Source organism: Cynoglossus semilaevis, chromosome 19, assembly GCF_000523025.1.
Source record: "Cynoglossus semilaevis isolate Cse_v1.0 chromosome 19, Cse_v1.0, whole genome shotgun sequence".
Classification (NCBI taxonomy): Eukaryota; Metazoa; Chordata; class Actinopteri; order Pleuronectiformes; family Cynoglossidae; genus Cynoglossus; species Cynoglossus semilaevis.
Window position 1 is genome coordinate 8,142,874 of NC_024325.1, and position 19,116 is coordinate 8,161,989.

General features: G+C 40.4%; 3 protein-coding genes and 1 long non-coding RNA gene across 6 annotated transcripts in view; 2 read left to right on the forward strand and 2 right to left on the reverse strand.

Annotated features, from left to right (window-relative positions):
- Positions 1-2,458, reverse strand: part of LOC103395116 (transcriptional coactivator YAP1-like) — a 5,366-nt gene extending 2,908 nt beyond the window's left edge. Inside the window, exons 1-3 of the mRNA XM_025065840.1 lie at positions 2,402-2,458; positions 1,616-1,846; positions 35-234 (exon numbers count right to left, since the gene is read on the reverse strand). Coding sequence (XP_024921608.1) covers positions 35-234; positions 1,616-1,846; positions 2,402-2,458 — 488 coding nt within the window. The remainder of the gene's footprint in view (positions 1-34; positions 235-1,615; positions 1,847-2,401) is intronic.
- Positions 2,239-8,526, forward strand: angptl5 (angiopoietin-like 5). Of its 2 annotated transcripts, XM_025065958.1 has the most exons (11): positions 2,239-2,377; positions 5,062-5,207; positions 5,579-5,872; positions 6,049-6,078; positions 6,538-6,709; positions 6,796-6,899; positions 6,984-7,077; positions 7,190-7,293; positions 7,388-7,508; positions 7,797-7,982; positions 8,104-8,526. In XM_025065958.1, the coding sequence occupies exons 3-11, from the start codon at positions 5,816-5,818 to the stop codon at positions 8,421-8,423; spliced, it is 1,188 nt and encodes a 395-aa protein (XP_024921726.1). In that variant the 5' UTR covers positions 2,239-2,377; positions 5,062-5,207; positions 5,579-5,815; the 3' UTR covers positions 8,424-8,526. The 2 variants fall into 2 exon arrangements, with proteins under 2 accessions (XP_024921726.1, XP_008330923.1); XM_008332701.3 differs by lacking the exons at positions 2,239-2,377; positions 6,049-6,078.
- Positions 8,527-9,351: 825 nt separating this feature from the next.
- The window catches only part of LOC112488661 (uncharacterized), a 9,943-nt gene continuing 178 nt past the window's right edge, over positions 9,352-19,116 (reverse strand). The window contains exons 2-3 of the long non-coding RNA XR_003052990.1: positions 10,235-10,458; positions 9,352-9,484 (exon numbers count right to left, since the gene is read on the reverse strand). This is a non-coding gene — a long non-coding RNA (uncharacterized LOC112488661). The remainder of the gene's footprint in view (positions 9,485-10,234; positions 10,459-19,116) is intronic.
- On the forward strand, positions 9,433-18,371 carry trpc6a (transient receptor potential cation channel, subfamily C, member 6a). Of its 2 annotated transcripts, none has more exons than XM_008332699.3 (15): positions 9,433-9,574; positions 9,733-10,398; positions 11,208-11,536; positions 11,983-12,115; positions 12,291-12,591; positions 13,141-13,326; positions 13,654-13,818; positions 13,895-14,135; positions 14,313-14,540; positions 15,582-15,846; positions 16,068-16,263; positions 16,701-16,904; positions 17,108-17,164; positions 17,282-17,357; positions 17,447-18,371. In XM_008332699.3, exons 2-15 carry the CDS (start codon positions 10,145-10,147, stop codon positions 17,572-17,574), a joined length of 2,763 nt encoding a protein of 920 aa, XP_008330921.1. In that variant the 5' UTR covers positions 9,433-9,574; positions 9,733-10,144; the 3' UTR covers positions 17,575-18,371. The 2 variants fall into 2 exon arrangements, with proteins under 2 accessions (XP_008330921.1, XP_024921725.1); XM_025065957.1 differs by having other exon boundaries at positions 9,481-9,841; positions 10,227-10,398.

Genomic DNA, 19,116 nt, shown 5'->3' on the forward strand with positions numbered 1-19,116 from the left:
AGATCACACATAATGATACGGTAAAACCTCTTACTTGAGGAAGTATCGCTGGCCGGTTGAGGTTTTGGCCATTTCCCAACCGTGGGGGAGTGGCACGTCATCAGGTATGATTGGTGTTGCTGCTACATCTGCTGTTTGAGTGGAGAGGGAGTTGACGGGCAGGGAGGCTGGAGAGGAATGGGCGCGGACGTGATGGGGAGTGAGGGTGCCGCACACACCTCCATCTGAACTGGCCTGACCAGAAACGAGGAGCACACATGTCACAGTTGACAAAAACTAACAAGAGATATATAGTACGTGCAAAGAAGCAGGAAGAAGCAGATTTAGGAGAGGAAATCCAACCAATCAGAGGTTTTAACAAATATCACTGTTACCCATTTGCTCATACAGTATGGATGAAGGTTCCTACAACTGAGCTGCTGGCATTTTAACAGCTTTTGTGACTTAGATTATAGTGTTGTCCGTCTGCCCCCGCTCCACCCTTTTATCCCCCCTTTCATTCTGTACCAGGGGCAGACAGCTGAACAACAAGGCTGGATCTGCTGGAGATTTCTTCCTGGAAAAGGGAGCTTACTCTTTACTCCCCGCTGTTGCCAAAATGCCAAGTCAGTGTGTTATCGAATTTGGTTTTTAATGATATTTGTAAAATGTATTTGACTTTAATTTGTGCTTTACTAGTTTTTTTCATTTAGGAGAACAATTTAAATTTTAATGTAAAAACACAAAACATGATTTTGGAATACTGGCCAAAACTGACTGAAGTATTTGTAAGAGGAGCATGTGTATTATTTTATATTTATACTTGTTAAATTTAAAAGCAGGCTAAACTCCACTGTAGTTTTTTTTTTAAATAAACAAATTTTACTACCCAGGTGACACCACAACAGGTACTAAACAACTGGTTGTTTCCAGGTTGGGGTTGGAAAAAGTGACGGTCCATTTATAATCTTAGCTCTCGAACTGTAAACCAGCTAGGCAATCAGACAAATTTTTATTTAGAGATAATAGATAGATAATCAGATAGATAATGATGGTAAAGTAGAAAGTACAGTGAGAGAGCAAAACAATGAGCGGCCCACAGCTGGTATCCACAATGTGGGCCAAATCTTAATCCAAAGATTGGCCTGCTCTGGTTAAACAAACTTATCCGACAGAACACTGGTGCAGTTTGATTGACGTTTGTGATCCACGTTCCAGTATGGAACTACTGAAGCTCCAAACTATTTTTTGTATGTTGGCCATGTGAGAAATGCCTAATATTACTGTGTGACTACTGCATTAGAGAATACAAGAAGCAATTTAAACAACACAACCAACAGATCACCCTTTGAATTTTCTTTCACAAACAGACCCACAGAAGTCACGTAGGAGCACAGACACAACGTCGAAAAGAACGGGATTCGATTGGAGCGGGAGGCAACGTTAACAGAGCGCTGAGCGGATCGACCTATTCTCATCATTGGTCTCCATGCTCAGTAAGTCCACAGGAAATACAAGTGTAAACAATAACGATGTTGCGGTTTATTTTAGTACTTTTATAGTGATACGTCTAATCTATTTTTATGTGTGTTACTGCAGCTGCTGCACTGTGGCGGTGGAAGTTATCGGTCAGTACTTGTCTGGAGTGGCCACGGGGATCCGGCTGTCTGAAGAAAGAGTCCGGCAGCTTCCTCATCCTCATGGGCAGAGAGGCCGGCTGTCTGACGGCTTTGTTGGGGTTCATCACCGCGCTGAAGAGCGCCTCCAGCTCCGTCTGCGAGTCCCCGCGGACGTGCACGACCTGCTGTCCGGCCGGGGGCGCGCCGCGGTGTGCGTCCATGGTGTCGCCAAGGTCTGGAACAATAATCTGCGCCAGTAAGTAAAAACATAAAAAATAAAATCTTCACTTAAACAAACAAAACACGATTAAGTAAAACACCAGGGCGAGTCTGAGATTTGTTTTGTTTATGGAGTTTTAGTTTGCCCTCCAAACACTCCCCTCCCCCTCCTAACACCCCAACCCCAGTTCTGCTGCGGTGTCGCCGTGCGTCGGTTTCAACGACTAACAGTTTATAAAGTTTCGTCACATGTGAAAAGCAGAAAATAACAAACTATCACTGCTTAAAACGTCAAAGGGGAACGGGTCTGGTAACATAAGGACTTAAAAACAGTCTTAGTGCAGAGTGTGCAACACGTTCTGTTCCTCCCACATACCTTCAAGCAGCCAGACCGTCTTCCGGTTGTCTCTCTGTCTCTGTCTGTCTCTCTGTCTCTGTCTGTATTCCTGCAGTAGGGAAATCAGAGCCGCAGAAGAAACCCAAGCAGAAAAACGGTGACTTTCGGATGCACACTTTGCCCCGAGCGCCTAACAAAGTTGTGGAAAACTGTGATTTAAAAGGTAAATACGCCACTGAGTGTGTACAGTCTGGAGCTGAGAGACTCCAAACTTTTTCACGTCATCCACTGAGTCCAGATTCATGTGATAGTGCTGAGGGGCGGGGCCCAAGGCTTTAAAGCTGCCGCAGCTGCAGGGGAAGTGTTTCACTGCGAGGGCACACGCACATGCACGCGCGCGCAGACGCATACAACATTACTTGATTAAACGTCCTCGACTGTATAAAACAGATACGTTAGCGCTGAAATATTTTAATCAATTACTCATCAACAACTGACTAATTAATTACTTTTAATAATCCACTAGTCGTTTAAAAAGCACAACAAGTTCTGTTGTTATACAATATTTTATTTTAGAAAAGTTAATAAAAAATCTATATTGTGTACACACGCAAATCCTTTGATATCCGACAGGGGGTGCAATAAATAACGGTTCGTACCGCTTAACCCCTTTTAGACCCACTTAGAACAGGGAAGGATTAGAACAAATCCCAGCAGTCATCGAGCGAGGGCGGGATTCGCACCGAACACTACACCAGTCCATTACATAGACACAACAAAGATTCACACTTCACTCACAACTACAGTCTATTAAGAGCTTCCGGTTTACACCATTCCTGCAGGATATTGGGCTGTGGGAGAAAACTGGAGTACCTGGAAAAAAATCACAGGCACGCGCCCTCGTGCACACGCACAATAACCTGTGATCTTTTTGCGGCAGGTCACTCTACCAACATGTGGCCCCCCCGTAACATTTTCTGTCCAATATTAATTGCTTAACCTCACTTGACTCTTAGACCAAGGCGTCACAGCTGTGTTAATAGCACCACCTGTAGGGAAGAAATACGAACAACATGCTAACACATCACAATACAGAAAATAGACCACAGACTGTAAATTATTTTTTTAAAAGTCAGTGAGAATTATTTCAGATTGGTAATGACATGGTATTCTTGTGGTAAATGAAAGTGAAGAGAATTTTGGGGATAAGTAGAAAGATAATGTTGTTGTTTTATCTCTGGGCCTGGATGTGTAGGTCGGGCGGTGGGGGAGGCGGCAGTGGTTGAGTGTTAGGGTTGGAGAGGGGGAGTGGGGAAAAGTTGCACTGAGAAAACATCCGCCCTGATGAGGCCAACCCAACCGAAGACTGTTTGTCCGTGCACACACAGCCGCCGTGCACTGCCCTCTGCTGGAAAACATGCTCATGATCAGCCGAAGCTCAGCTGGCAAATTGAATTAAAGAATAATGTTGGGTTCTACAGGAACATCCCTAAACAGAAACCAATTACTTACACAATTATTCAATCTTTTTAGTTAATTAGGTCTAGTATGGACTAGACTAAGCATAGAAGTCTTCACAAAAGATGAAAAAATATCGAATGAACCATATTAATTTCCCAGACTATTTTGAGTCTAAAAAGGAATATAATATTTTTGTAAGAATAACAGAAATGAAAAGGCACTTAATAAGCTCTGGTCTGCGATACTGATTGATGTAAAAATATATAGAGCTCCACAAACCATTTAAAAGTCATACATACTGTACAATGCTATGTTCTTTATTATTATTATTATTGGATTGCAAATGGTGTCACGCAACATATGTATTAGTAAAATTATTTAAAGTTTAAATTAAACTTTATTTAATTAAGCAGCTCTAATATTTACATATACAATGGTAAGAACTTTACAGAAAAGGAAATTATGGAATATTCAAATTAATATAGACTTCATCGTATGTTCTGCATTTTTTATCTTTTCTGACCACTGTCTGGACTCTTAGTGGCTCTGTGTAAACTCACAAATAAAATAAATGTAAGCCATTTCATGGAATGGATAAAATATTTTAAATATTTTATAGAAATAAGAAAACCTGAAAGAAACCCATTCCGTGGCCCGTCATAAAAATCAGACTGAATAGTTGAACTGATTTCAGCTATTTCCATAAAACACTCTATAAAAAGATTGAAATGGTCTTTATTTCCTTTTCTTAAAAATAATAAATTAATAATAAATATAGGTAATTTGGAAATTTTAACAAATGTATGTGTTGTAGGAAATACTACAACGATTTGTCTTCATGCAACTAAATTGGCAAAATATAATACTCAAGCGTTGCAATAAACCCTAATGAGCTGTAGATGGCACTGTTTAACCGTTTTGTTCCTTACTAAAATTTGATGAAGTAACTTCAGAACGAACCCAAGGGATTGCAGTAGTAATCAAACACAGTTCAAGTTATGGAGCAGATTTTTGTTGGTTATTTGTTTTCACTTAAACGTGATTGTTGACTTTTCCAGCGCAATTAATTACTACAAAAAATATTGAATATGTAGAACTCCTCTTCAGTACAGTTTAGTTAAAAACTTGTGACCAGATGTTGCTATCGTTAAGATGAAGATTTGGCTATTGCTATTTGTAGAAGCTAGTAAATTAGACATTTTTCTGTTTTAATGCATTCGATCTTTGAGAGACAAAGAGTCAGGAGAATGTGATTAAGACTTTCTTAACTAAGTATTCAGAGTGACACCCCTATACATTAGGCAGCTTTACTGGAGCATGTAACATGGGGCAGATGTGGAGGCCCCACGGCTGTGGCACCAGGCTTCTCACATTCCTCTCTCTGGTCATGGCTGTAAACTCACACAGGTTCAGAACAACAGCTAATCTTTTCTTTGGCACCTACAGCAAACGTTTTCCAAGGAAGAAACCAGCCGGACGGCTCCAGCTGGCTGCCAACTGGAATGTGCTTTTGCTGTTCAACGCTGTGCACTTTCTTCAGCGTTTAACTGCCCAGTTAAATGGAGTAATTGGTCTGACCCACCGGGAGACGGGTGAGTCAGTTGTCAAACAGAGAAAGTGTTGAGTGTCGTGAGAGCCAGGAAATATAAGAAGATGAAGAAGCAGAAACCATCTGCCTACAGCTGTAGCTCCCAGCGAGACACAAGCTGAGAGAAAGCGTTCCACCATTTAACACCATCAGCCCATTTGCCTCCCCACATCTGTTTCTCATGCTGGTGGCAGGATATAACCTGTAAAACAACCAGCAATAGGGCCAAAGGCTGGGAGTAATCACTTAAAAAAACCACTAATGTGGAATAAGCAAACTCAGCTTCTTTCCAGACACATCCAGACCTTTAACACCAATAGCACATTTGCAAACGTTAACTCCTCTTACTGAACATGTCGTCATGGTATTTTACAGGGGAAAAGTGGGAGTGATGGAGGTGGAGAGAAGGAGGCAACAGAAGCAGAGAAGCTGAGAAAGTAAACTTTGACAATTGGGGTCAAAGACGAAGAGGAGATAAGAAGACAGGGAGGATAGACATGTGATTGGGAAAAAGGCAAACGCTGTGGAGCATAAATAAATGAAGGAGTGGCTCTTGGTGACGACGGAGACAGAGCTCAGCCTCCTCAATCCTGGAGGAGATACACAACAGGCATGATGTGGACAACAACTCTCCTTCTGCTGCTTCTGCCACAGCTGCTCTCTTCGACCGTACGTATCATGTATGATTTTTTTTTGTGAAAATGTTTTCAGCATTAATCTCAAACATCTATGAGATTATAATAATTACAATGTCTTTATTTCTCCTTTTTTGACTTGGAATTTTAAGACACTTAGTTTCATTATTGATTATTTGCCTCTCTCTTTACATCGATGACAAAACCAAGCCAAAACACCTGGCCGAGGGACACCTTGTGGTGGGTTGGAATTTATCCTCTGCTTCAGCAGCTTTTACCAACAACAACTTTTTTGTAACGCCCTGATTTGGTAGGCCTCACAGCGACGCAATATTCCTAGCTTCAGCCGTGTAAAAAATTCTCCATTATGGTTTAAAAGAAAGTATTTTAATTTAACTTCATTAGCCAATAGCTATTTGCCCCCCAGGGGCTCCACCTTCCCACTTGGGTTTGGAGGAGGTTGGTTTTATCTATCTTAGTCAGAGCTCCTGTTGGACAGTCCCTTACAATGAACATCTCTAGTCATCCTTTATCATCTATTTGCTTCTAAATAGAATCTGTTGAAAATAACTAAAACCAATGACTGAAATCATAACCACCCCAGGGAAATATCCAGTCTATCACATCAGGTTTTTTTTTTTTTGTATACAGTATAAATTTGGAAGTTTTAATTTAATTTTCCCTCTTCCTCATTCTTAGGACACAGAGAAGAGCACACATTATAAACAGTCAGAAGAGGTAAGTGAGGACTTCCCTGAGGCTCCTGTCAAAGAGCCAACAGCAGCTGGAGGGGTCAGAGGTCGGGACACATGTTCCATTCCATGTGACATCACTGTCAAACTGCTACGAGATGAAAAACATTCAGTCTGCGGTAACATTCCCTTTTCTGTTTGTGTCGTTCCTTGGGTTCACTTGTTGGTTTCCGTCACCATCTGTCTGTCTCTCTGTACGTGACAGGTCAGCTCCAGCAGTCTCTGCTGGCGTTTGGCCGCAGCACCAGGAAACTGATCAGAGACGTGATGGAGGAGCAGCAGAGAGCTCTGGACATCCTCGGCAGTCAGGTGAGGAAATGACGCCTGCTTCACCTGTTGCACTGACAAGGCTGCTGATTGGCCGCTGTACAAACGCAACTGTCACATTTTCAGGTCACAGAGTTAATGACCAAGGTGCAAACACTCAGCTCAGAGGTCCAGAGGAGCAACACTGAGATGTACTCAGTGAAACCAGTACAGTCTCACGGTAATTCACTCACCAACAACACTTGGTGATTGGTTATTTTTTTTTATTTTTTTCATCCTTTTGTTACTTTGCAAATAATTAATGGAATAATTCAATGTTTTTGTTTTTAAAGGTAGGGACTGTAGTGACATCAAGGACACTCTCATGTCAGTTGTCCCCAAGATTCCCAGTGGTATTTATATCGTCCACCCAGAGAACATGGACACTTCCTTTGAGGTGGGTTAGTCCTGCATTCAGTTTGGCTTTATTTTTTTCTCACATTTAACTGGTGATTCTCCAGTGACTGTATAACACAGACTCTGTCCCCCAGGTCTTCTGTGAGATGGACTACATGGGAGGGGGGTGGACAGTGATGCAGAGGAGAAATGATGGACTCACTGACTTCAAAAGATCTTGGTCTGACTACGTTGATGGATTTGGAAACCTTGCAGGTTAAAAAACCACACAGATTCTGGCATTGTATGTACAGGCATTGTCGCATAATGGTGGTCCTAAAAGTGGGTGGGGGGAGCCCCCTGCAGGGGGAGGGAGGGTACAACAAGGTCAAATATTTGACAACATTAGACAGGGCCTCACCATGGTTTTCTCTAGATAATACGAAACCTGGCATCCATAAACACATTTAAGCCAAAAAACAGTAAAAACAAACAGTCGAGATATCAGTGCTAAACTTGGCTGATCAACTCTTTCCATTCGTGTGTGTGTGTGTGTGTGTGTAGGTGAACACTGGTTGGGCCTGAAAAAGGTATTTCACATAGTAAACCAAAAGGACACTCGGTTCCAGCTTCACATAGCCTTGACCTCCCACAATGACATCACTGCTTATGCCTCGTACGATGACTTCCACCTGGACAGTGAAACAGACTTCTTCTCTATCCACCTGGGTCGATATGCAGGGAGTGCAGGTATGACATAATAGATGTGAAATGTCCAAACATACTTCAGAAAAATCCCACCTTCCATTTTCCATACCTACACAGATTTGATATAACCTGATGTTATTTGTTTAAATGCGTTTCTCTGCAGGAGATGCGTTTCGTGGCTACGAGCAGGAGCAGAATCAGGACACTGCTCCATTCAGTGCTTCAGATGTGGACAACGACGGCTGCAACCCTTTCTGCACAATTGAAAATCGCACGGTGGAGAGCTGCAGCTCTCAGTACAATCACACTGGATGGTGGTTCAACCAGTGTGGTCTAGCAAACCTCAATGGTTCTCCCGACAACGTAGAACAAAGTCATGGGCACTGGACCAACATCCTGTGGGACACCTGGAGACAGAACGGTGTCCCTCACACTATCAAATCTGTCACCATGAAGATCAGAAGGATTGTAACCAACAACTGACAGTTGTCATTAGGAAGAGACAAGATCGGAGTCAGTCCTATGAAAGTTGCACTGCATCTTTGATTACCACAAACGTTTTAATAAAACGTGATAAAATATTTCACTTAAAGTCTGACTTTCATCAACTTAGATTCAGACAAGGGCCCCTTTAATCTAAAAGTAGAGTTTAATGAGCGGCAAGTACTGTATTGCGCATTGCTCTTACCACATTTTGGAAATCCCTGAACAAGAGCAATGCCTCTTGTCGTTTGTAGTTTTTCCCACAAGAGGGCAGCAGTCTTCCTCTACAATATCTGTGCCTGTTTCGCATTCGCTCTTTTACCAAAATAGCGTTTAAATATCTCAAATTTACTTGATTTTTTTTTTTTATTATTACGACTGGGGCTCTACATATTTATCATTAAAACGTTGATTAATTTTACAAACTATAATTAAAATTCAAACCAGAAACGGGAAAACTGACTTAAAGTAACTACAAATTAACTAAAGATAAATACAGTAAATTAACCTAAAGAATTTGCTTAAAGTCACAGAGGTAAAAATTGATACAACTTACCAAAAAATCTAAATATTTGACAACATAAAGATGACAATAAGAAAGTAAATAGCTAATTATTAGCCAAAGATAAGAGAAAATAACTTCAGGGAAAGCCATGTTAAATAAAATATATACAGAAAAACAGAATTTTACATTAAGTAAAATAAGTCCAGAAATAATACCAGAAATGAATGAAACGGCTAAAAGTTAGCCAAAAAGGATAGCTACAGCGTTTGAATCACAGCTCTGGAAATGATCCAAAATGGCCCCTTTGAACAAATCTATCTATAGTAACATACACAGCTATGCAAACCATTCAGTTACACAGTGTACACTCACCCACGCAGTGGCCCTCGGTGAGAGTGTGTACATTTGAGCTGACAGTGTTTACTCCACATCTTTGTTCTGCTCTGTTCCAGTCACAGGAGGAAGTCTTAACAATAACTCTCACGGCTGACATTCATCACAGATTAAACTCCTTCACCCTCTGCCATCCTCTCACCTCGATACGATCCTGTTACACCTGGAAATGTTCAAAGACAAACGTCGTCAGCGGCCAGGGCCTTAAAAGGCAACTTTTCTTCTATAGCTGAGATGATGCTGTGATACCCAGGTGAGAAAAAAACACGTCAAAAAAACAGAACACTTGTTGATCAGAAGGACTTGATGTTGACTTAATCTGAATAAGTTGAAAAGTAAATTCATTTGTTAGTGTATATGTGTGTGTGCATGTGCACGTGCACAAGAAAGCGTGACATTGTTTTCCCACAGTGGATGAGGATCAGAGAGTAGGAGCGCACACAGGAAGCAAGGTCTCCTGGGAATGTGAACCCTGAGGAATCTCATCTGCTGTTCATCAGCCTATCAGTCACTTCTAAATGCATGTACAACACACACACACACACACACACACTGCCAAATCACTGAATGCAGTCTAAACACTGCACTTTAAAATAGCATTTTACAGCCCTGTGCATCCAAACTATTGGCAGACAACAGTATTTGGAGAAGATTCTGCCGACGTAAATTGACTCAGGTTATGCTGATTAGACTTGATCGAGTTGAGTCATGACACTGAGCTGCCCTGCACATCTGTAAAGTTCCTGTCATGTAAATAAAACCGTAGTGGGACCCATAAAGACACATTCTTTCTCAAGGACACAAAAATAGGGGGAGGGAGAAGATGAAGAAGAAGAAGAAGAAGAGAAAGAGAGGGAGAGTTGTGTCATTCCTGAGACACTTGTTTATTCCCTCATATGAAGCAGGAGCAGACCTTACACCGGTGACCACGTCCAGGATGATCCACAGACCCTCGGCGGTTTATCAGAACAGTCGGCCAGGGGTTAGAGCTAACGGTCCCAGGGCCAGGAGCCGCGATAACCTGTTGACGTATGATGAGTTTGGAGAGGAGAACTGCTGCTCTGGACGATGCCTCAAGTAAGTCAATCATTTATGAGTCCAGGTAGACTGGCAGATGATTTTTTCTGTACTTTGTTCCTATGAAAGAGAGAAAATAATTTGACATACTGTACACGCCACTAAAATGTTCTGCTTCTTATATAAAGGTCACAAAATTTGACCTTTTGCGTTAAACGTAATATTTGTCTTAAAATAAACATAAAATCAATCATTAATCTAACATCAAAGTATTTATGAAAATAGATGAAAAGTAAAGCTTATATTGCATTGGTTCCTGAGTTTACAATTGTTTTAAAATGTTCAAAAGTTTTTTTTGACACCTTTGGTCCATTAATGTACATTTTTAAAGGTTTATGCTGTGCCCACATGTAGCTATATGCGTAATTATGTGGCTAGATGTTTTCTTTTCAAATCACATCAACATATAACAAATTCTTAAAATGACAAAAATATTAAAGAAATAATCAAATTGTTTTGGTTATGTCTACTTAAAAGGTAATGCTTGCACTTTATTTGACGTGTTTTAAAAAAATCTAAAACTAAATGAATAAAAGACCATAAAGTATATAATATACATACTGCCTATTAAAGATCTTAAAAGAACATCAGCTCTGCATAGATGTGGACTGGGACCTGGTGGTTCAAGCTGTGGCGACATCTGTTTTCATACAGTAGCACAAAACCCTAAGTGATCTCCTTAAAACTGTGATGTGGAGATACATTCCAGAACATGTAACTAAAATGTGAATTTATAAATGTGTACAGGCCCGCAACCCATCATGTGGACATAATATCCTGTCTGTTTATGTCCCCTGTCCCTCTCTCAGCCAGAGCAGCTCAGAGCGACAGCTCCTGGCTCGTATCAGTGCGGTGAAGAGACGCCAGGCCCTCCGTGGACCTGCGTATATGTTCTCAGCTCCTTCCATCAGCCTGACTGAGGTTGAGCAGCGATTCCTGGAGGCGGCCGAGTATGGCAACATACCAGAGGTGCGGCGCATGTTGCTACATGTACCCAATTTAAATGTCAACGCTGTGGACTACATGGGCCAGAATGCCCTGCAGCTGGCCGTAGCCAATGAGCATCTGGAGGTGACAGAGCTGCTGCTGGTGAGGGAGGATTTGGCCAGAGTGGGCGACGCCCTGCTGTTAGCCATCAGTAAGATATATTCATGTTTGTTACTGGGTTTCAAACTAATGTCTGAACCACTGATTGTATATGTAAGAAATTGACATAGTTGTTCTTGGCCCATCGTGGAGCTCTGATTTTAATCCCACTAATTGTCCACAAATGAAAACAGTTCTGGACTCTGACACAAACGTTTGTCTGCTGCTCTATTTGGTGTTGTGCCGCAGAGCCAGAATCCTGTGAGCTACACCTTGTGCTAAGAAAACAAGTTCCTGCCAAACCAAACGTATTACACAGCAACAAGAGAAACAAAATCTGTCAGAGTGATAATCATAAGTCTCAGCTGCAAATTCTGGGCAACCACAGCAAAACAGAGGAGCTAAGGCCACCGTGAATTATTCCCTGGAATTCCATAAATGCTATGACTATGAACCTTCCACAGCCCAGCTCTGTCTGCCTCTGTGTCTGTGTTCTAGGTAAGGGTTACGTTCGTATCACGGAGGCTTTGTTGGGTCACCCTGCATTCAGAGACGCCCATCGTCTCACAGCCAGCCCTGCTCAGGCTGACATGCTGGATGATTTCTACGCTTATGACGAGGATGGGACCAGGTAAGCTGCAGCAAGAGGACCATTAAAATATACTCTGTGTCTGGGCTGTTACAAAGAGGCTCATGTGATCTCCTGTGTTAGGCTACACCTGCATCTAATTCACCAAAACTTTAGTGGTTTAGTTTAAAAACTCAAGGAAAAGTGTCATTAAAGGTTTGTTTACATTCACCCTTAGATTCTCTCACGACGTGACTCCAGTGATCCTGGCAGCTCACTGCCAAGAGTACGAAATACTTCACACCCTGCTGAGTAAAGGAGCTCGGATCGACCCTCCTCATGACTATTTCTGCAACTGTGACTCCTGTCACTACCAGCAGCAGTTTGACTCCTTCAGCCACTCTCGCTCCAGGATCAATGCCTACAGAGGCCTAGCGAGTCCTGCCTACCTCTCCCTTTTCAACGAAGACCCAGTGCTGGCCGCCCTGGAGCTCAGCAATGAACTGGCCATGCTGGCCAACATCGAGAAAGAATTTAAGGTATAAATATTCATAAACATAACTGACGATAATAAAAACACAAGACATTCATATCCAGAATAATCCAGAACAATGCTACACATCCTGGTACATCTCATCATCAAAACACACCCCACATTGCAGCCAACCATTAAAAGTAGGCACATTTTTATGAGGTGTGAGAGAGGAAACAATATAAAGGCTGAGTTTTTTTTTAAGATACTGTTGACATTGTTGGTTTGTTCAAATTGTAACAGCCTACGGTAAGGGAATTTACGAGGAGCGCTGCACATTACCACTTGCGAGAAAAAGAAATCCAAATAAACTGCGCACAGATATTATTCAGGAAGTCTACAGTTTGATGCCAAACTCATAAAAACTTCAGCACTCCTTGGACAGCCACTCGGTAGAAGTGTCGTTAAATCACAGTAAAGACGATCACTGGTGTCCGGGGTCTCTTTCTCTGCCTGTGCACACAGATTCTGTACGATCTGGCAGGTTGATTACTTTTTTTAAGTAATTCATTATTATTTTCTTGTTCTGGCGATTTTCAAATATTTCCTCCCATAGAATGACTACTGCCATTTGTCGAGCCAGTGCAAGGACTACGTGGTGGGCCTTTTGGATCTTTGTCGTAGCACAGAGGAGGTGGAGGCCATACTGAGTGGAGACATTTATTCTGAGGACAGCTATGATTTGCCCAGTCGTCCCTGCCTCACCAGGCTCAAACTCGCCATCAAATACGAGCTAAAAAAGGTTTGTTTTCACATGACATGAATCAATAAATCACGTTGTTAAAAGATGTCCAGCATGGATTTTAGAATAAAAAATGGAGTTCCTTATTCGTCCAATAACAGACACATTTACGTGCTACATAGCCAGAATGACGCCATTACTAAAACAACAAACCCATGATTTGTATACACAGAAATGAAATACAGTATGAGCCAAAGGTAGTCCAAAATGGCTGGTGTTAGGCATCAAACAACTAAGAGGTTTACTTACTTTACTGACTGACTGTCTTTAAATATATTACACCTTTTGGCCCTAAAAAGTGCACGTCTCTGTTTTACTCCTCTCCAGTTTGTAGCTCATCCTAACTGTCAGCAGCAGCTGCTCAGTATTTGGTACGAGAATCTCCCTGAACTCAGACAACAAACCACTGCTATCAAACTGCTGGTGGTGTTGGCTGTGGCTATAGGACTTCCTGGTCTGTCAGTGGCTTACTGGATCACTCCGTGCAGCAGAGTAGGACACTTACAACATACTTATTGTCACAGGGTGTTTGTTTTTTTGAAGTGCTGTAGTGTTCTGTCTCATTTAGGTGGGGAAAGTGATGCGAAGCCCCTTCATGAAGTTCGTGGCCCATGCCTCGTCCTTCACCATCTTCCTGGGCCTACTGATTCTGAATGCCGCGGACCGTTTTGCAGGCACCACCCTGCTGGCAAACATGACCCACCATCAGCACCCAGAACTTCAACCCCAGTCTGACCCGCTGCTGCTTCATCGTTCAACTACAACACCCTTCACATGGATGGAGATCCTCATCATCTCGTGGGTCATGGGTGAGCCTCTGATGATAACAATGGATTCATTAGTTCATTAACGTTTGTCATCTTGTTCTTTGTTTTCATCTTGTGAGCCACAAAAGTCACAAAAATGCCTTTAACGAATGTCATCAAGTTTGAGCCACTGGTCAAGTTCACAGCAGAATAAATGTATTTTTCCTCATGCCTTTGTAGGTATGATTTGGGCTGAAGTGAAGGAGATCTGGAGTCAAGGACCAGGCGAATATCTGGTCGAACCCTGGAACTTCTTGGACTTTGGGATGCTGGCCATCTTCCTGGCTTCATTCTGCTGCCGTTTCTCCGCCCTGAGACACGCTGACTTAGCCCAGACCTATGTACACACACACTACACAACACTGATTAATGTCACACTGCCGCCCGAGATACACTACTTTACACTGGGTGAGCATGCTCAGGCACCTACTGGCCTACTGTCTCCGATGTCTCGTTAAGTAAAAAACTCACAGGACTATCTAATTAAGTATTATTAGTTAATGAATTACAGTGGACTTTATTCTAGAAATATGTGGAGCTCAAAGTAATGTGTCTGCCATGTCTGACGGACTAGCTGCTGTTTGGTTGACATGTAGTGTTCCTGTGGCCCAGATCATCATCATTTCATACGATATATGGGCCACATAAAAATGTTATATGGGTTGATTATGGGACGCATCAAGGACACAAGTTCCCTGCTTTATACCATTCCAGCTTTTAATAGACACATTTAGTGGGTGCTTTACAGCTCCACTATTATACTGGTGTTTCTAAAACAGTGGGTCATGACCCAAAAGTGGGTAATAACGCTGCACTGATTACATCTCCTTTCTAGTATCCTTATTAGGTAGTAATCTGGACTTGGAAAAAAGTTCTTAGCAATTAAATCTAATTTACAGAGCACAAAAGTAGAACACTGAATGCCAAATAAAACGCAAACAGTATATGAAACATGAAAATCACCAGTCCTGATGAACCAGTAGTTTAGGTAAGAGTTTAAATACTACTTTTTATCCTTTTTCTCTTTTGAAGGTTACTATCCAAAGACTTTTATTTTGACAAGCATCTTGACATGGTTCAAAAGGTGTTTGCAATTGGGAGAGAATGTAAATATATTTTTTCAAAATAAAACAACTTTTTTCCACTGATAATTACTAAAATAAAAACATATACATTATTTATTTTTGCTCTGTGGTCCAGTACCAAATGACCCATGACCCAGTATTTGCCCACAGCCCAGTGGTTGACAATCCCTGGTTTAAACCCTAACAGATGTGAAAATATCTATCAATAAGCAAAGAAATACAGCTTTGAATATTAGTATTTTGTCAAGTTACTTCTGGAAATGGTCATAATGTTCACATGCTATGGTTCACATGCTAATGTTTGCATCTTTTTATTTATCAGTTAGTTGACCTTTACTGATTTTCTCGTCCTCTACTTTTACAGCACGTATCCACTGGTTGCCCTCTGACCCTCAGCTGGTATCTGAGGGCCTGTATGCAGTGGCGGTGGTGTTGAGCTTTTCTCGAATCGCCTACATCCTCCCAGCCAACGAGAGCTTTGGACCGCTGCAGATCTCTTTAGGGAGAACTGTCAAGGACATTTTCAAATTCATGGTCATTTTCATCTTGGTCTTCCTGGCGTTCATGATTGGCATGTTTAACCTGTACTCCTACTACCTGGGGGCCAAGCAGAACGACGCCTTTACCACGTGAGAGTTTCACATGTTTCTTATGAAAGTCTGTCTAGATTTTAACAGTGGTGTTTCTTTTGTAATAATAATAAAACAAGAATGGTCTTTAACACAAAAAATTGTATTCCCACAGTGCATTAATAGCTACATCTCCTTAAAGATGATGAATGGTTTGTCTTAAGTCAAAAATAACTCCCTCTTTTTTTTTTCTCCACTTCCTGTCTCTGCACATCTGCCAGCCTAGAGGAAAGCTTCAAGACGTTGTTCTGGGCTATATTTGGCCTCTCCGAGGTCAGATCAGTCGTGATCAACAATGGACACAAATTCATCGAGAACATTGGCTACGTCCTATACGGTGTCTACAATGTTACCATGGTGATAGTGCTGCTCAACATGCTTATTGCCATGATTAACAGCTCCTTCCAGGAGATTGAGGTTGGTTCAACAAGTGCTAGTCATAGTAGTATTAGTAGTACTATTTGTAGTAGTAGCATTTTTAGATTAAAGGTGCAACTTAATTCAGCTTGTAGAGTCAGGGTCTGCTTTGTGGTAAAAAAAAAACGTTTTTAAGACATTTCCCGGGTAAGCTTATGGGTAAGAATGTAATTATCTTTTATCTATCTGTTTTCTCTTTTTGTGACAACTTGTAGTTATCTTTTGCATTTTTGTTTTGCCTTTAAGCTATTAACTTTAAGCTATTTTTGAGCAAATGTGTAGCTTCTTTTGGATAATACCCAGCAATAGTTTAGCCTACTTTATGTGTTATGTTAGTGCTGTTATATCTTTGACATTTAATAACAAGTATGTGTTTAACCACTTATTGTAGGTTTTTTCCATGTTTTAAACTTAAAACCTTGTGATTTCTGCTTCAGAATGATGCTGATGTTGAATGGAAGTTTGCTCGAGCTAAATTATGGTTCTCCTACTTTGAAGAGGGTCGTACGCTCCCTGTGCCCTTTAACCTAGTGCCCAGTCCCAAATCCATGCTGGGATTGGCCACATGTGCCAGGTCTTTGCTTCTACACTTCATACATGGCAGACACTGTGAGGAGAAATCTGAGACGCAGCTTAACCAGGTACCACACAGTCTTAATACATGCGCTGTACGTGAAGAATTTATCTTGTGTCAAATAATGATGAACTTAATGGAGCTCCACAAACAGAGCCACAGCACCTTCGAGTGGTGTTTCTGTGACATTACAGTCCCCATCTCAAGGATAGGAAAAGCACATTGTTAGTTTTTTTACTCAATGAAACTGACTTTGGCTTCCCCTTGTAGCTTGGAGTGAGCAAAATTTCAGGATATGGTTCTTCCAACAGTTCCACCAGGTACCAGGTATGGAGAAGTGTGTCTTTTTTACTCTTTTAGTTGTTGTTTCTAGCTCCTTTGTTAAGTTTTGTTCGACAGAGAATGAAGAAAAAGTGACATATTTTTCACTTTTTTTGGTGACAGAAGATCATGAAACGCCTCATCAAACGGTACATCATCAAAGCACAGGCTGACAGAGAGAGTGACGAGATCACTGAAGGTAAAATCAACAGAGAAAGTGACACAGAAACGTATACTGAGTCTGTTTTTGGCACAGCATAAATCTGTTGTGTCCTGCTGTTTTTTCAGGTGAACTCAAAGAGATTAAACAGGACATCTCGAGTCTGCGATATGAGCTGCTAGAGGAGAAATCCCAAAACAAAGAGACTCTAGACGGATTGCTGAGGAGGCTAGGAGAGATTAGTACAACGTCATAATAAGAGACAGAGAGAGAGATAGAAAGAGAGATTCCAGAGATAGAGATACAGAGATTTTTTATTGTTATTCTGACAGAGATTCCAAACATCAATTTTATCCTATAAATAAAACACATTTAAATAGTACAAATATAGACATTGTACATATTTGTCAAAGTATTTGTCAATCTTTTATTGTTTTCAATCACATGTAGGCCAATGGGTTGTGTATATTCTGCTGTTCAAGATCAATGTATGGTTATATATAAGTTTATATATAAGTATAATGTGATACAATAGTAGTGTAATTAGATAAACTGAATGGAATTAACTACAGATTGTTTTTCTTTTTCTTTAATAATCATAATCATAAATCATTATGATATGATTATAATAAAAAATAGTATATTACTGTCTAATTGTTGACGTACAACTAATTTTTTTTTCTATATTTGAACCACTAGAAAGGAAGGAAGATAGCAGTGTATTTTGAGGCAAAAAAAGGATTGTAAACTAGTTCACTGTGTTATTTTATTTTTTTCAGCTTGTTGTATTGTGGAGTTCATATTTTTCTATCCATCCATTTTCATCCGCTTATCCGTTACCGGGTCACGGGGGCAGCAGTCTCCACGACTGCCACCCAAATCACACTGCACCGTACCAACCCCCCTGAACCTGCCTGCAGGTGGTGAGTCCACTGGAAGCATATTTTTCTATGTTCATCTTATTTAATATTCTTTGATCTGTAATTCACATGTTAATACATCATTAAACAAATCTCTAGTTTCTTCAGTTTTCAGTGCATATGCAAAAAAAAAGGCATTTTATTGGCAATTTTCTTTTTCATTTTATCTTGTCTACATGTTTCTCATACTATCATAGCATTTTGACAAAAAATGTTTTATGGAAATTTTGGTCAGATGATAAAAAATTATGATGAAAACTGTTTTCAAAAACTATTTTCCTTTTTTAAATCTTGTTTGCACATTTCTCACCAAATTAGAGCATTTTGAGAGATAAAAAAGGGGAACTTTTTGGCAAAATCCTAATTTTGAATTTTTTTCAAAATGTGATCTTTTCTGCATGTTTCTCATCAAATTAGAGCATTTTGAAAAAAAAAAAAAATTCCCCAAACATTTTTGGGACTTTGATAAAAATTTTTGAAAAAATGTTTTTCACAATTTTATCTATTCTGCACATTTCTCATGAAAATATTGCGTTTGGATTTTTTGGGAAATTTATTTATTTTTTAATTTTTTTTTTTTAGCAAAAGCATTTTTATGGTCAGATGTTGAAAAATTTTGATGAAAAATTTTCAAAACAAGTTTTTTCACAATTTTATCTTTTCTGTATGTTTCTCATCAAAATATAGAATTTTGAAATTGTTTTGGAAATTCTTTGGGGGGAATCTTTTGACAAAACCATTTTTTGGGTCAGATGTTGGAAAATTAAGATGAACATTTTTGAAAAACGTTTTTTCATCATTTTATCATTTCTGCATGTTTCTCATAAAAAATAGCCTTTTGAAATTTTTTTGGAATTTTTATTTTTTTTCACGATGGT

What these genes read in the sequence shown, in the direction of transcription:
- angptl5 (XM_025065958.1), top strand. Translation starts at nt 5,816, where the DNA reads ATGATGTGGACAACAACTCTCCTTCTGCTGCTTCTGCCACAGCTGCTC. An exon ending in TGGCCGAGGGACACCTTGTG is followed by an intron (nt 6,079 to 6,537) that starts GTGGGTTGGAAT and finishes CCTCATTCTTAG; the next exon opens with GACACAGAGAAGAGCACACA. An exon ending in TGAAAAACATTCAGTCTGCG is followed by an intron (nt 6,710 to 6,795) that starts GTAACATTCCCT and finishes TGTACGTGACAG; the next exon opens with GTCAGCTCCAGCAGTCTCTG.
- trpc6a (XM_008332699.3), top strand. Translation starts at nt 10,145, where the DNA reads ATGAAGAAGAAGAAGAAGAAGAGAAAGAGAGGGAGAGTTGTGTCATTC. An exon ending in GGATCACTCCGTGCAGCAGA is followed by an intron (nt 13,819 to 13,894) that starts GTAGGACACTTA and finishes TGTCTCATTTAG; the next exon opens with GTGGGGAAAGTGATGCGAAG. An exon ending in CTGAGACGCAGCTTAACCAG is followed by an intron (nt 16,905 to 17,107) that starts GTACCACACAGT and finishes TTCCCCTTGTAG; the next exon opens with CTTGGAGTGAGCAAAATTTC.